Here is a 16,942-nt window from a genome sequence, read left to right as displayed (position 1 = left end):
CCAACCACAAGAGAGTCAACTGAGCGGAGAATGGAGACCACAGACAGCAGAAGGGAAGTCCCTGACTATATTTCAGGTTGAGGCAAACCACTTGGAAGCCTCCTTATCTTGGGATTTGTTTTAAGAAAAAACAAACCTCCATACTTAGTAACCTAGTCTATCTAGGTTTCCCATTTTATCCTGAAATTACATGATTAGATTTACTAAGTAATTCTCAATGCTATCAAAACAACAGATTCCTGAGCCAGAGAGATGTAGGTTAGCTGGAATAGAAAAGGTTCTAATCACCAAATCTGACAACCTGAGTGGGTCCCCAGCTCAGAAGGAGAGAACCAACCTCCACAAGCTGTCCTCTGACCTCACACACATGCTGTGGCACAATAACTAATGTCATCTTTTTTAAAAAGTTAAACCAACGAGCTTCTGTATTTTAGTATTTTATTCAAAATTTGTTTTAAATATCTGTAAAACATTCTTCAAATCCATTATTTTAACCTTATAAATTCAACTTGAAGTAGTTGAAAAAACAAACAAAAAAACTAGGTAATGGGACTGACTATAACTGAGCAGGGAAACAAAGCCCCACCATCACCAAGACAAACAAATCTAACTTATCAGGCATGTATACATTTTATTTTCCTTTCAGTAATCATTTTTGGAAAAATTACACTTTCAAAGAACCAGCCCTTACAAATAGATACTCTTTCCAAAAATAAAACCCAGTATCTAAGTTCTGAAAACTCACAAACTAGTTGAAAGCATGTGGTGACGTCAGCTGGCAGGTCATGCTCAAGCCAGTTTCACACCACAGATGAGCTCTGACTGACGGGGTAGGCAGACTCCAAACCTCTGGCTGTTAGTGACTACCAATGCTCCCTCCTCTGTGTTGGCAATTTTCTTATTGCTGAATTATACATAATTCATTTTCTTTGGCAACATTATTGGCTAACACCAAGGGACAATATAAAGGTTTGGGTTGTCAGCATTCCACCACTGACGCTGTTCTACTGTGACTTCTAAGAGCTGCTGGACTAGGAAAGCCCACCACACCTAACACCATGACAACGGGCCTACCTGTTCACAACTAGGGACAAATGTATAGTTACTAAGCATCACCAGTGAAAACAATGTCAGCTCCAATTCCTCACATCTGTGATGAAGGGAAAAACTAAGTGGATATCCATTTCTAGGAAGCTATTTTGTATAAATTCAAAATGGCCTGAACTTGGCCAAAATTTTGCATGAATTCTCATTAAAATACCACCAAAACTTGTACTTAAAAAAATACTGACAGCTTACATTGTTCAAATCTTGTTCCACATATTTAGCCTATTTTAAAGGCTTGCCATGATACTGCCAAGAAACTTAAAACAGGAAGCTCACTTCAGAAGTTCCACTACATTTTTTTCTCTATATGCACAATCACCCACTCAAGAGGCTTCCATCCACTGAAAATATATCACTCCAAGTTCAAAGTGAATTAAAGTAGGTGTGGCAGAAAGTGCAACCGGAAGCATGTTCACATAACAATAAAGCAAACACCAGGAATAAGCACATCTGCAAACACTGTATGCAAATGCTCGTGAATTAAGAAATGTTCCTGTGGACAAACTTATATACAGCTGTATACGACTTCAAACTAGTACAACTAGAAACATCTACAAAAGCCACAATAAAGTCAAATGCACACTCAGAACAGTCTCACCAATTGGTCTCCCAGGAGCTCCTTAGAGAGCAGAGCGCAGCTGCTTAAGAAATGCTCTCTTCCTGATCAATCATCTCTGTTTTAACTGAAAATACATCTGCCAGCATGTGTTTGGGAATCTCTGAACCCCGGACTTTGAGGGCGTAACAAGCGTTCTCCACTTTGGCCAGACTCTGTTTCAAGGTGTACAGCTTCTTAGAAACCTCATAGGGCCCAGTGTTGCCAATGAAAGAAAACCCATCGTAAACCTGGCGTAAAAACTGGCTCACTTCAAAGGGGGTGTCAATGTCCCCATTCCCCACGCTGTTAATACACATCCGCATCAGTTCTCCAGTTAAGTCGGCCACTCCCAGCAGGTAATCAACAGGTGTGATTTTCAGTCTCCAGGTAACAAGCTGCTTATCTTGTCCATCAGAGGAGGGCTGGTAAAAGACAAAAAAGAAAGCCACACACAAACACTGTGATCAAGAGAATATATCAGGCATCACAACCACAAAGTATGAAAGCAATAGCAAGTCAGGCACACTGATCTTCTCTATGTGTTAACTATATGGCAGGAGCAAGGAATCCAACCATGTACTGGGTAAGGAGCTGAGCAGGAGCTTGGACGTATCAGAATGATCAAATACCACCACTGTAAAACCAACTGTGTCCAACTGCACTTGACAAGCACAGTAGACACATGCTAACAAGGCCGACTTGATGTCACTGTGTGACGATTCCTAGCAATTATGACCCCCTCCTTCAGACCTGCTTCCCTCGTCTTCAGCTGACTTCTTCCCCATTCTGCACTGCCCATCAGTCTGCAACTGTACCCAGTTCCTGCCAGTGCCTCCATCTCCTACTACTCATGTCCAGCAAATCAGAATCTTGAATCAGTGCTGAGATCTCCATGTCAGCCCTACACTAAGCAGCCAAGTACAAGTGAGTTTAGAAACAGTAATCACATCTACAAACTGTAGAGTCTGAACTACTGCCAGTTACTCACCAATCCCTTTAGTTATTCTTCAGTAGTTCTCTTTATTAGTTTATGTGTATGGGTGTTTTGCCTTCAAGCATGTCTGTGTACCAGGTTCATGCCTGGAGCCTTCAGAGGCCAGAAGAAGGCATCAGGTCCCCCTGGAACTGGAGTTACAGATGGTTGTGAGCCTCCATGTGGGTGCTGGGAATTGAACCAAGTTCTTTGAAAAGGCAGCCTGCTCCATCTTTCCAGGCCCATCCTCAAACACAGCATGGTTCTTTCCTATATGCCTTTTCTGTGCAGCCTCTTCATATACTATTCCAAGTCGCTGGTACTCTCTTCTGTGCCCTATTCGATCCCCAAACTCTTCAGGTCCAGTAAACAATGGAGCCGAACTTGGCAGACCCAGTCATCCGCCAATCGCCTCACTGTCTCTCAATTACCTTTCTTACTACCAAAACATCCTTATCTATATTACAGCCACATCCACCTTCACCTTCTATCCTCCAGTCTCAAACGACACGTTCTCTCTTCTCTTATGTGAACTTAACTTCCAGATGACCTTGACTCATCTCCTCCCACCTCTTCCAGGACTTTGCTTCATAAGATACTGCCTCTTGGCAAGTTTTTTCATCTCTCTAAACCTCAACTTCCCTCCTGTGTAAACAGGATTATGTTGCCTACCTCAGAAGTCTTTTATGGATTAAATAAGACAATATTCAGTAAATTCTTGGCATGATGTGCAACCCAAGAAAACACTCCATAAATGTTAGCTGCTATCATCACCACCACCATCATGTGCGTCTCTCCCCGTGAGTTTCTTTCTAGAAGTGACACCTAAATCGTAACCAGTGTATATGGAATGCAGCTAGGTGAAGCTGTAAGTGCATTCTGGGCAGTGGGTCTGCAAAGGCACACAGGAAAGAACCGTGCTGTATTTGAGGAACTAAGGAAGTACTCATTTTAAGTGAAGTTCAAGAGTAGTATAGATTGAGACTAGAGACACGAACGGACAGGACACCGTACTGAGGAATTGGGACTTTATCCAGGTTGTGAGGTCTCTGAGAATTAAGTAAGGAAGTGGCAGAGTGAACTTTCACTATTACCTCGATTGCTGTGCACATATCTTAATCCCACTCAGAGTCTTCAGAGAGACCTTGTGGCCCAGTGGTCCATGACAGAACAAGAGACACAAGGACTGCAGCACAGCAGGGGTGGTCACTGGTTAGGGACAGGAAGAGGAAGCACCCGAGCCTGCTTCCCAGCCATTCGGATGCTTCTGAAAGCACATCGTGACGGTATCTGGGGATTCTGCAAGCTGAGACTGGTATTTATTTGTTTGTTTGTTTTAGGAAAACAGTAGGTTGTAGTAGATTGAAGAGGAGTGCATTTCACATGCCACTTAGAAGAATATATTTCAGAAAATAAAAGGTCTTTGTTATTACACAGAAGGGATCATAATTATATGTTGATTTTAGAGAAATAGGCATGTTTAAAAGTAAACAAATTTAAAGAAAATTTGTCAAAATAAATTCTGCTTCCTGAAAACTATTAGTAAGGAAAAATTGCTTAAAGTAATTTTTTTCAATTTTACTTGAGTATTTAATGAGATTATGACATCACTATGTACTTTCAAATAGTTTAGCCAGAACTAGTTGGACAACGCAAATACAGCAAAATGTGACCTCCTGGTCATTTATCCAGGTCCTGCTGCATGGGCTGACAAATGATTATGGTTCCCTCTACTTTTCTGCATGTCTGAAATCTGTCATGGTAATTTTCTTAAAAATGATTTTGACAATATCCTCACAAGCCAAGTTAAAAGGAAATTTTCTTTCTTTATAAGATTCTTAGAATGCCCAGCACCAGGAAACCAGTGCTAAAGGGAAAGTTATTTGTGAAGGCAGGCTCAGCTTCTGTGAGAAGTGTATCTGGGTCATACTCTCAAAAACCCTGAAGGAGCCCCCATGCTCCACCTGTCTTTTCCCCACAGTCTCTCTCCAGTAAAAGTAGAAAGGAGACTGCTCTCATGAAGCAGAACCGTTGGTCCCATTCCTCACTGCATTCCATCCTGACCAGGTGAATGAATCAAAGCCATAAATTCCTCTTGCTTCTCAGTCAGTCTCCTCCTTAACAAAGACAAGTACAACTCAAAAGCTGAGAAAACACATGGATTCATTAGAGTATGTGTTTTCTGTCATGCCAAGTCAAGCTTATTTTGCATTCTAATATTTTATTTCATATTCAAGAAATCTTGACTTCTAACAGTTTCTTTGTCTACCTATCCTGATTCTGAGTGGTATTTTTAAAAACTAATAAAAGGGGAAAAGAAGAATGGAAAAATACTGTTTATCTTAATGTATATGACAGGAGAGATCAAAAGGCCCATTTGGTTGCCTGAATATTGTATGTTCAAATCCCAAAGGAGAAAGAAGTACTTTTTAAAAAGTCAAAATGAAGAAGTTTTCCTTTTCTGAATTCAGAAGAGCTAGGCAATGTCTGTAGGCATATGGTAGTCTGAGTAAGCAATAAACGGCCCCCACCATGTGACAACTACTTCATAACAATGAACTACTGTTAAGTATAAACACTGCTTAGTTAAAAAACCTTTGTACATTAAACTCTTTCAAAAAGCCCTTTGAGGTAGGTGCACACACCAGGGGTCCCCGCACATACCGCTCACAAAGGACTTCGAGAGCACAGCCTGGATTCTAAACACCCTGCTGCATGTGCTGAGTTTCTGACTCCCTGAAGCCATGTCTCTCTTGTTCTGTCAGCAGTGGAGACACTTAAGATAGCACTTCCCTGGTGAGACCTAGCAAACCAGGTTTCAGGAAGCCAATCACTATGCTGCTGTATAAATTATGTAATAATAGAATAAAAGTAAAACATGATTTTAAATTCTCACAGTCTTGCTTTCTTTCCCACTGTCTTCTGTTGTAAATGTCAACTGCTTGTTAATCTCTTCCACACTGATTAATGAACGAGTTTTGATGAAGTGTTGAAAAGAGACAGCCTCCACATATTCCTGCAGTCCTGAAAAACCAACAAAGAAGGTTACTAGGAACAAGCACTAAATTATAAGTGTGTCACCATAAAGACTAGAAGCTGCTCATCACCTAGCATGATAAAAGTGTGGTAGATGTCCATGCAGACTATATCAGCTGAGGCAGGGCATACAACCATTCCTGGGCCTCAGTACCAAGGCTCAAGGGTGTCACCAACCCCTGTCTATAGCAGCTGGGATGGTGATTTGGGGCACATGTCCTGATCACTAATTTGTGCCTTGCACCTAACAAGAATAAAATAACTAAATGTGGAATTTAAGGTTTGTGCTATCTCACAAAGAGAGTTCAAGGACACCTGGCCCCAGACACTGAGAAGCACTCTGGGTCATATGTAAGTAAAAGGATGTTTAAACAAGTTATGTTTCAACTTGATGAAAAGGACATCCGTTATTTTCAGTGTATAATCCCCAAGGTGAAAATTTTCAGCCCACTGCCATGCTCCAAACAATGCCTTCCCCTGTGCTTCTACCTTGGAGGAAATCCAAAAGGAATTATTTACAGAATCTGCTTCCAGTAAGAGAGAACTTTGGAGGTTGCTTTTATGTAATTTGTTCTTTTTTACTTCATTCCCCTATTAGAACATACACAGGGAAATCCAGTTAAAGGCTTCCGATTACTTTTATTTATTCTCATTGTACTTAGGCTACACACATTCAATCTTATTCAACAGCAAACCTAGCCTGAGGGTGAACACATAAGAGAGCTCAACCCGCTTTGCAGGATTTTAATGCTTTTATTAGAAAATTGTATATCAGAGGTATAAGCCCCAGAGGAATGGGGGTTATGCTCATACAAAGATTTGTAGGCAGATGTGAATAGCAGCAACCCTCACAAGAGCCAAAAGTAGAAAAACTCCAATGTGCATCAACTGATAGAGAGACAAGATGTGGTCTATCCATTTAGGATTATTCCGTAACAAGAAAGTACTAGTGTATGCTACCCTACAGATGAATCCTGAAGCCATGAAGCTACATGTCGATTATACAATCCTATTTGTGCGAGATATGCAGAAGAGAAAACTCCAAAGAGACAGTAAATTAGTGTTTGCTTGAGTGATTGGGTCAAAGCAAGCTCTATTTCTAGTAGCTGCTGTTTGCTCCGTAAGGCAGAGATTGAGTTGGTACAGCATGTTCAAAACTGAGTAAGAAGTATCATCCTTATCAACACAATGCTACAGAGTCCAGACTAAATTGTCAACTTTCTGAAACAGGATTTCAGAAAAGCAAAGGAATATTTAGAAGGAAAAGAGAAACTGGACTAAAGTATTCTCACACAGGTGGACATCACACAAGTGCACAGCACACACGTTCATCCAGAAAACAAGTCTACTTGTGTTTCTGTAGCCCACAAAATGCTCAGAGATTCTTCGACGGTTTGTAGTATGCTGTGGAATAATTCTTCTGTACACTGTGAAGATGTGTTGCTCTCATTACTCTCAAAAGCTGATTGGCCAAGAGAAAGTCAGGATTTTGGGGGCAGAGAGAATGCTGGGAAGAAGAGGGCGCAGAGTCAGGGAAGCATGTTGTGAGCCATGAGGAAGAAGCAACAACAGCAAGTTCATAGATGAGGTAAATGAGCCTTAGGGCAGCACATAGATGAACAGGAATGGGTGAATTTAGATTGTAAGATCTGGCTGAGACAAGTCTAAGCTATCAGCCAAGCATTTATAATTAATAATAAGTCTCTGTGTGGTTATTTGAGAGCCTGCGGTCCTGACAAAAACTCCGCCTACAATAGTAATTACTACCTAAGTTTGTAGTATGGAATACAGACTTACTAAATTGTGATTAAATGTTCCCCAAAGTATTTACTGATTCATCTCCCATTTAAGCACAATTTTAAATTGTAGCTATTTCACTCCCAGGTTGAGGCCGACTTCAGGGACTGTTAGTCCTGTACTGGGTTTTATCTGATGCTAAAGTCAGTAGGTTAAACTGAGTCTTCGAGGAAAGAGACCAATGATGATCTTCATCAAAACTCCTGTGAAGCCTCAGTTCCCTTACTCATAAGTGGTAAAAATAATTTAGGAGACCACAAAAGCAAAAGCTAAGACTACAATGAAGAATGACTCTATATATCTCTAGCATGTGAGACTCAGCCAGAAGTATGGACACCTTGAGCCCCAGGCAGTGTAGACATTATCTGTTTTTAAAACAACAAATCTCTAACTGACCACAAACACTATTCTAAGCCATCATTCACAATCTTGAATAAAATAATTAAAACAGAGAGAGAGAGAGAGAGAGAGAGAGAGAGAGAGAGATAGATAGATAGATAGATAGATATGCAGGGCATCCCTGACCTGTTAATTTCTCAACAACAACAAAAAAGAAGTCATAAAAAATTTTTAAGTTGCTTATTTCAAGCAACTAATTGCACATTTACTTGTTCAACCATTTCTTTGAACAGTTCAGTCTACTTGCACCCAAGGTGTACTGCTGAACCATGAGGCTACTGTCTGTGCTCACATAGCCCTCTTGGGGAAACATTTTGTCTGCCTTCAGCACTGTGCTTAATAAGCACAGAATTCCTTTAGTTCAATGCCAGAGCTATTTTATCTTCAAGTCAAAAGAATAGAGTTTTGAAGTAACACCAAAACAAGTATTCACCAATTAGAGCAGCAGGCTATTCATAAGCAACACATTGCCAATACTATAAATACATTTATTTTCTTAAATATAATCCAAGCAACTTTTTAAGTCACAGATAAGAGTTTCTTTTGACTGCTTCATCCTGAACTTAAGAATAAATATCACTGCTTCTTCAGTTAAAAAACTGGAAAAGCAGGCCGGGCGGTGGTGGCGCACGCCTTTAATCCCAGCACTTGGGAGGCAGAGCCAGGTGGATCTCTGTGAGTTCGAGGCCAGCCTGGGCTACCAAGTGAGTTCCAGGAAAGGCGCAAAGCTACACAGAGAAACCCTGTCTCTAAAAACCAAAAAAAAAAAAAAACTGGAAAAGCATTTTAAAGCTAGGAAGGTAATGCATGCTAATTATGCCAACACTTGGGAGGTAGAGGCAGAAGGATAAGAATTCAAAGTCAACCTTAGTAATCTAGGGACTTTGAAGCCAGACTGATCTATGAGACTGTCAAAGATTCATTTTGAAGACTTCGTATGGAACCAGTGAGATGGCTCAGTGGGTAAGAGCACATGGCACCAAGCCTGATGACCTGAGTTCAATCACTGAGACCAACATGGTGGAAGGAGAGAACCAATTCCCACAAGTTGTTCTCCTACCTCCTCACATGGGCCATGGCACATGTGCGTACACACACACAGGTGTTTAAGTTAGTAATACCACTTCATGGAGTGTCAATGAAAATACACATAAATCCACATAGCACTCTTTATTAACCTTTAGACTGACCTGTGGTGACAGCTCGATGAAATTGGTGCATATCTTCTCCTGAGAGCTCTTGGGCTACCTGTAATATTTTCTGTCTGACACCATCCAGTTTCATTTCTGATTCAGTCAGTATCTCCTCCATATCAGGAGCACTATAAAGACATTAGAAACCTTGAAAACATCAGCCTTGTGATCAAAACTATAAGAAAAACCTTACTCATATAAAAAAATCAATCTCTGTAGCTGGCTGCTTCCACCTAAAACAAAAAAAAAAAAAAAAAAGCCACACCAAAAAAAACCCTGAAACAATAGATCATGCAAAACAATGGTTTCCGACACTGTACTCAGGCAACATGAACATTGAACAGGACAACAATCAGGGAAGTGAAGACACACCCAATGTCCATCTCAAGGCTTGGAAGAGTTTCCAAGTGACAATATAGGAAGGAAAACCTAGGGAGAGCTAAAGTCAGCCTGAGTTGAAAAGTTGAAAGTTTAAGGAGGTCAAGAGAGCTAAATGCTCAGGGCAGACAGCAGGGAGAAAGCTGCAAAATTGACAGTCCTTTAGAGCTCTGCACTACACAAGGGACTTCCTCATGTCTCTGCCTGAGTACAGGTCACTGCAGGCAAGTACTAAAACTGTGGCCTGGTATCCAAGGCCACAAAAGAAACCACCCAAAGTAAGCAAGCAGAACAATTCCCATAGGCTACATGCAGCCATCATCAGCACACCACTCAGACATATTAAAGAAGTTCTTCAGGCAAACGGAAAATTATTCCAGATGGAAATCTAAATCCATGTGCCAAGGAATAAATGACATTAGAAATGGTAACTGCAGGGATAAATATACAATCTGTTCCTTGTTTCCTAAATCACAAAGTTTAAAGTAAAAGCAATGCGTCCTGGGGATAGAATACAGAGGTAACAGGAACTACCACAATGCACAGAAAGCTAGGCTAATGGAGAAAGGAAGACCACTCTACTGTGGAGGACCAGCCCCCACACTTATTTACCCCAAGAACTCTTGAGGATTGAGGGATTAAGCCAGTTAGTTAGAAGTATCGGGGAGAGAAAACAGGATAGACTCGGGTACAGCCACTAAGAAACCTAGTGGGCTCCAACACTCTCCTATACTTGCTGCTCACCGTGATGTAAACTGACATGTGGCTGGGCGGTGGTGGTGCACACCTTTAATCCCAGCACTTGGGAGGCAGAGCCAGGCGGATCTCTGTGAGTTCGAGGCCAGCCTGGGCTACCAGGTGAGTTCCAGGAGAGGCGCAAAGCTACACAGAGAAACCCTGTCTCGAAAAACCAAAAAAAAAAAAACAACTGACATGTGAGCAGCCCTTACTTTCCAATGCATTGCAATAACTGACAAGGCACCTCAACACCAGACCTGAATTCACCAAGGTAACTGTCATACAAACCATGCAAAGCAGCTGTGAGTCTGATATCCACAAATTTCAATTAGTCCAGCACTATCTGAGAAGATGATCCAGACTGTTGAGACACACTGTACACCATTAAGCAACCATGCCCACACACACACACACACACACACACACACACACACACACACACACACACGGAGGGAGGGAGGGAGGGAGGGAGGGAGGGAGGGAGGGAGGGAAGGAGGGAGGGAGAAAGACAGAGACAAAGAGAGAAGCTCCAGAGTTGGAGAGATGATTCAGAAGGTAAAGCACTTGCTATGGAAGCATGAGGACCTGAGTTCAGAACCTTTGCACCCTAATAAAGCCCAACCATGATGTTGCACATCTATAATCCCAGTGCTATGGACAGAGGAGACAGACACACAGATGGCTGGAGCTCACTGGCCAGTCTGGGCAAAGTAGCAAGCTCTAGGTTCATTGAAAGGGCCTACCTCAAAAGAAACAAATTAGAGAACATAAGAAGATATCGGAAGTCAACATCCGCCCTCCACATGCACTCACAAACACACATACACTCAATCCAAAATAAGGCAGAGCCAGTATGGTGGCACACACAGTTCTGGAGGGGGGAGGGGCACAAAGACAAAGGAATCATGAGTTCAGCCTGGACTACAGAGACTCTGACTCAAAAGACAACAAAAGGGCTGGAAAGGCTGGAAGGCTCAGATGTTAAAGGCTAGCTTCACAACCAAAAGGAAAAAAAGACCAAAACCAAAACAAAAAAAAAAAAAGAAAGAAAGAGAGAAAGAGAGAAAAGAAAAAGAAAACCAATACCTATCCATACCATTAAATACAAATGATCTCTCTAATAAGCACCTCCACTAATTGACATAAATTTCCAGGATTTTTAAAATGCAGAAAAATAAAAAATCCAATTTAAAAGTAGATATAGTTTTGTTTTTGTTTTAAACTAGGTGTGGTGATGTCTCTAATCACAGGACTTAGGAGGTGGACGAAAGATCGTAAGATCCTATCTCCAAACAAACAAGCATCGATGGAGCCGACGGCCAGGAATGCAATGGTGGTTAAATAAGTCAGGAGAGCAGCAGTGGAGACTTGCCTAGTACGTGCCAGGTCCTGGCAAGGTCAATCCCCATGCCACCAAAATCAAACAAAGTTAAAGTTAGGGGAATAGAATGCTTCAAAATATTCTCAATAGTAAAAAAGCCAATGAATGACTTCTTCCATAATCAAATATATCTACCCCTGCAGAGGCACCCAGAATTCATCCTGGGGAGCTGGGGCTGGACACACAAGCTAAAGCAGACAAGACACTTCTGCCCCACATGGGATGGAGAAACAAAGGAAGGAGAGGAGAGAGAGTAGAAGATGAAAGGCCTCTGCTGTGCTCCTAAGACATTCCTGAATCTTGAGATCAATCTAACCCATTGCCTGCTCTGCGGAGGCCAGTGTCACCTTGTTTTACTTCCAGCCCAGACACCAGAGAACCTCCCTAGAAAAACCTGGAGAAAGAAGCACAAAGCAAACAATGCCACAGGGCTCAAAGAGAAACCGTCAAAGAACTAAGCAGCCAAGAATACTGCATGCTGTAAAATACAAAACCAGACACACTGGATTCTATACCAGGAAGGTCCAAGAACCAGACAAGACTACAGTGAGCTGAAAACAGAATCGGAAATTAATCCTATTTTCACATCTAATACTAAATTTTACATCAACTGAGACTTTAATATAATAAACTCCAAAAGATAATACAAATTTTAATGTATTTTCCTCAGACTATCCTTCTACACATAATATATATGAATATATGTAAATGAATGATCCAAACAGAGTATGAATTCCATAGGTAGGTTAAAAGAAAGGATTTTCTCTCCTATTTTTAAAATGTTGCGCTGGGCGGTGGTGGTGCATGCCTTTAATCCCAGCACTCGGGAGGCAGAGGCAGGTGGATCTTTGTGAGTTCAAGGCCAGCCTGGTCTCCAAAGCGAGTTCCAGGAAAGGCGCAAAGCTACACAGAGAAACCCTGTCTCAAAAACAAAAACAAAAAAAAAAAAATGACACTTTAAAATGTTGCTTTTGGTCTTGGCGAGATGGCTCAGTAGTTAACTACGTTTACAGAGGACCAGAGCTCACTTCCCAGCACCCAGTGGTGGCTCACAATTCCGAGGGATCTGACGCCCTTGTGAAAACACCCACAGACATACACAAACGCATTTAAAAGCCAAACTAAAATATTTTTAAATGATTGTATGTGTATGGGTGTTTTGCCAGCATGCATGTCTGTGCACCGTCTGTGTGCCCAGTGACCACGGAGAGAGATGCCCTAGAACTAGAGCTGCCGATGGTGGGGAGTCACTGTGTAAGTGCCGGGAACTGAGCAGCCACGGCTCTTAACCACTGAGATATAGCTCCAGCCCCAAATATTAATTTTTAAAATGTAGATGCTCATATTATCTGATACTATTTAAAATGCAAAATATATTCTAACATCCGTTATCTGTTGAGATATAAAATATACAAATACAATGCATCAGAAAACAAATTTAAAATTTAAATAACAAATTTCAAAGATGTCTACCCACCTTGTAATCCTATGGAGAAGAAAGATGGTCCTCTTACTTTCAACAGTTATATCTCGACTTAGTTTCACAAGTCTCTCATATTTGTCATGCCTCGCGTCCAGCTCCTGCTGAAATGCTAGAACACATTATAATAACCATAAGCATGCATATTCTTTCCAACGCTAGTCAGAAGACAGAAAGAACACATGCCACAAGGTGGATGTAGCCAACGCTGTAGTCATCTGCCTCCATGGAAGACCCAACCAACAAAACAGTAGTCACGACACTAATTCTCAAAACAAAGAAACGGAGCACTACCCTCTATGCAACAGTGCACAAAACACAGACTTCAAAATCCCTGGAGGCTTTTAGAAAAATCTGTAAACCATTTTAAAGTGACACTGGTATGCTAATGAATACAACAAACCACCTTACTATCATCTTCAAAATAACAAAGACCACCAGTGTTTAGTCTCCTAATGTTAACAGCAGCACTACAGGACTGGGATATAGTTCAGTTGGTAGGTTCATGCCCAGCATGCACTAGCTCTGGGTCCAATCCTCAGCACTGCATAAAAACAATCCCCAGCTGGGCGGTGGTGGAGCATACCTTTAATCCCAGCACTTGGGAGGCAGAGCCAGGTGGATCTGTTTGAGGCCAGCCTGGGCTACAGTACAGAGTGAGTTCCAGGAAAGGAGCAAAGCTAAACCCTGTCTCAAAAAAGAAAAAGGACATGGTGGCATAGGCCTTCACAATCCCCAACACTCAGGAGATGGTGGCTGGGGGATCAGGAGTTCAAGGTCATCCTCAAGAGACCAGTCTGGGCTAACTAGACCCTATCACAATAATGATGATGATGATGATATCTGGATTTTGTCTAATATTATAAATGCTGTCAGCCTGATATTATAAATGCAAAGTTAGATGGAACATTGTTCCTAGCCTCACAGAGACACAAGTATAAATAACAAGTAATTAAGTAATGATATAATAAATACATAGGGTTTAGGGGGATATAATAAATACATAGGGTTTAGGGGAAAAAAAACATCTCATGAGTGGATGAATGGAAACTGAATGGATGTAGTGTTCATCACCAAGGAACCACTTCAGCTGGGTCTTGAAGAGAATATGAAAGCACTAAGTCAGAAGCAAATCCACACCCAAAGAACTATGAGCCCGTAAGAGAAGAAACAGGAAAACAGCAAATATGCTGGAAACACGAAGCTTGTTTTCATTCAGTGCTCAGTAATATCAATATGTCCTCTTCTCAACTGTACCTGGTTTCCTACACTTGGAAAGATTACTGTAAGTACTGTGTGCTTTTTAAATTGTCCACAAATTAGTTGAGACCCTTCTCTTTATAAGGTACAACCAATTTCCTTCCTCCTAAATATGAAGCAGTTTTTAATTTACCTTGCTTTTAACAAATGCAATGTGGCAAATACATCTGTATACCAAAGCCCTTGACTATTATGCTCTAAGAAGATATTAACTTTAGTAAACAGGTAAACAGTTTCACATTAAATGTTACTTTATATGGAAATAGGCCACATTCTTAACAACTATCCTGTGTGTGACATCTTCTCACGTACCATTTACTAGCATATGTATTTATATTTAGTGTGTGTTAGTTCAGTTAACTAGACTGGCACACAGACAAAAAATTTGAGGTAGCACTTTGCACAGAATAGGAACTATTAGTAAAGCTTGTATCACATGTACACAGGTATTCACAATCCCCTTTCTTAGTCTATTAACTTGGTCATGTTGATCCTGACAGCTGAACCTTTGGAATACAGATGTTTAGGGCAGACCTAGCATCATCACAAACCATTAAAAAAAAAAAACCCTAAGCTTTACATCTGCATGGCCTATTTTTTTTTCCTTTGAGACAAGGTCTCACTATGTAGCCTTGGCTAGCCTGGATGTCCTAAACTGTTGAGTGCACATTACGGCCACGCGAGATCGTTAAGGCTCTAATTCTCCTTATGGAGACTTACATTTGAAGGCCAACATCACCGGGGAAGACGAACTGACATCCTTCCCTTCTCTCCTTTGGTTATGTGGGAAGTTGTCATGCTTCCTCTTCCTGAACCCTCCTGGTCCTTACGTAGAAAAGAAAAGATGATGAGCTGGAGCGCCCTTCCATCGTCGCGTTTGCACAGCCCAGGTGACCCCCTTCCTCCCCCGGCACCCGTAAGGCCTGGCCTACGGGGCCGCCTCCCCAGTCACACCGGAGTCCCTACACACGGCCTGGACGTGCACCTGCCCGGGGGTCGGATACAAGCGTGGCTCCGAGACTCAAGGAATAGGGCTGTCCCCCGAGGTGGGTGGGCAGGGGACCACCCGGGGCAGGCCTGCGGCGCGGTGACAGCGGAGCCCGGCGCACAGGGCCCAGCCCCGCCCCTCCACGCCCTGGCCCCTCCACGCCCTGGCCCCGCACCTTCCTTGCCGCTCATGACCGCGGGGCCTTCGCTCGCACACGCAGGGACCGCAGCCGCCGGGCCAGCTCAGCGAACGGACAGGCCGCGTCGGACTCCGAGGAGCGCTAGAAGAGCCCGGGGGTCAACAGCGCAGGGGGCTCTCGTCGCCGTAGGCCGCTGCAGCCGCCGCCGCCGGAAGCAGAGCCTTCCCGCAGCCTCTGCCACCGAGCTGCCTAAGCCGCGGAGCTCCTTCGGCCACGCACACTTCCGGCCCGTGCCCCCCAGAGCCGCGGCGTGTGCGCGGTTTCGGTCGCGCACATTTCCGGCCCCAGGGCCCGCGCGCTCCCTCGGCCGCACATACTTCCGGTCCGTGTCCCGGCTTCTCCATAGACACGCGTACCCCGGCGCGCAAGCTCAGCCGCGCCTGTTTCCGGTGTGCCCGGCCTTGACCGCGAACCGTTGAGTGTCCACCTGCGCTGTGTAGGCTGGGCGCGGGCCGAGGCTGCAGCTCGGCCGTCAGGCGAGCCCCGGGGCTCAGAGAGGCTACCGTGGGCCTCACCTCAGGCCTCTTGAGCAGCCTCCTGCGTCCACGCGTGTGCTGGGTTCGGGGCGTGGTGGGTAGGTGCATGTCTGGAGGTGTTGGCCCTTGCCTCAGTTTCCCCCTCTGTCGAATGAGGGTGGTGATCATATTGAGGTTCGAAGAGAAGCAGCTTTGGAATAGATGGACAGTTTGGTCACGTGGTTAGGTCGTGAGGCTGTTGTTGGAGCAGACACTACCGCACCTAGCTAGACTTTGGGGCCACGGGATACCTTGACCCTGGCCGGTACCTCGAGACCCCCAGCAGCCCCTTATTAAAGAACCGTGCCCAAATAAGATTAGTCACTGAACACAAGCCCAGCATCTTCTTGAGTAAGTTGAGCCATGTCCATGTTGCAGGCCTTTAGTCACACTTTTCTTCTTATTAGGAACCGAGGGACAGTTAAGGAAATGACAGAATCAGGCAGTGACTTCAAGGCCATCGCAGGAGCGTCACAGGAGGGGTTTCTGCCTGCAGTGGCCTCCAGAGTGTCTTCCAAGTCAAGAGCAGATCGTTGTCACCCTCGAATCTGCCAAAGCTGGATGGATTGGACAGGTGCCTCCTGGATGACGTAGCCGCTGTGGAATGTCCGCGGATCAATGTTGGACACAACCCTCTTGCGTCTCTGTGATTGACGAGCCTGTTCACATTCACAGTACTCCCCTACTTTTTGATTGGCAATGATGTGGGGCTGGAGAGAGCATTCGGGACCTGAGTGATAGCTAGAACCCACATAGCTAGAACAGTACTGGGAAGATGGAGACACACAGGCCCTTGGGCTTGCTGGCCAGCCAGTCTAGCATACTTAGGAAGTTCTGAGCCCGTGAGAGACCCTGTCCTTAAAAAAAAAAAAAAAAGAAGGTGAATAACCCCCGAGGAAG

At 43.4% G+C, this 16,942-nt stretch overlaps 1 protein-coding gene across 1 annotated transcript; it reads right to left on the bottom strand.

Moving 5' to 3' along the window:
• Window positions 1-424: 424 nt before the first annotated feature.
• Window positions 425-15,768, bottom strand: Tsnax (translin associated factor X). Its single transcript, XM_028889794.2, has 6 exons — window positions 15,504-15,768; window positions 15,061-15,165; window positions 13,078-13,192; window positions 9,101-9,231; window positions 5,575-5,702; window positions 425-2,127 (listed from the first exon to the last, which is right to left on the bottom strand). The coding sequence occupies exons 1-6, from the start codon at window positions 15,517-15,519 to the stop codon at window positions 1,750-1,752; spliced, it is 873 nt and encodes a 290-aa protein (XP_028745627.1). The 5' UTR covers window positions 15,520-15,768; the 3' UTR covers window positions 425-1,749.
• Between the last annotated feature and the right edge of the window lie 1,174 nt (window positions 15,769-16,942).

This window comes from Peromyscus leucopus, chromosome 5 (assembly GCF_004664715.2).
Source record: "Peromyscus leucopus breed LL Stock chromosome 5, UCI_PerLeu_2.1, whole genome shotgun sequence".
Classification (NCBI taxonomy): domain Eukaryota; kingdom Metazoa; phylum Chordata; class Mammalia; order Rodentia; family Cricetidae; genus Peromyscus; species Peromyscus leucopus.
Note: the sequence above shows the minus strand (reverse complement) of the source record. Positions and strands in the feature narration are given on the sequence as shown.

What these genes read in the sequence shown, in the direction of transcription:
- Tsnax (XM_028889794.2), bottom strand. An exon ending in CTTCTCCATAGGATTACAAG is followed by an intron (nt 9,232 to 13,077) that starts GTGGGTAGACAT and finishes ATGTCTTTATAG; the next exon opens with TGCTCCTGATATGGAGGAGA. An exon ending in GTGGGAAAGAAAGCAAGACT is followed by an intron (nt 2,128 to 5,574) that starts GTGAGAATTTAA and finishes GTCTTTTACCAG; the next exon opens with CCCTCCTCTGATGGACAAGA.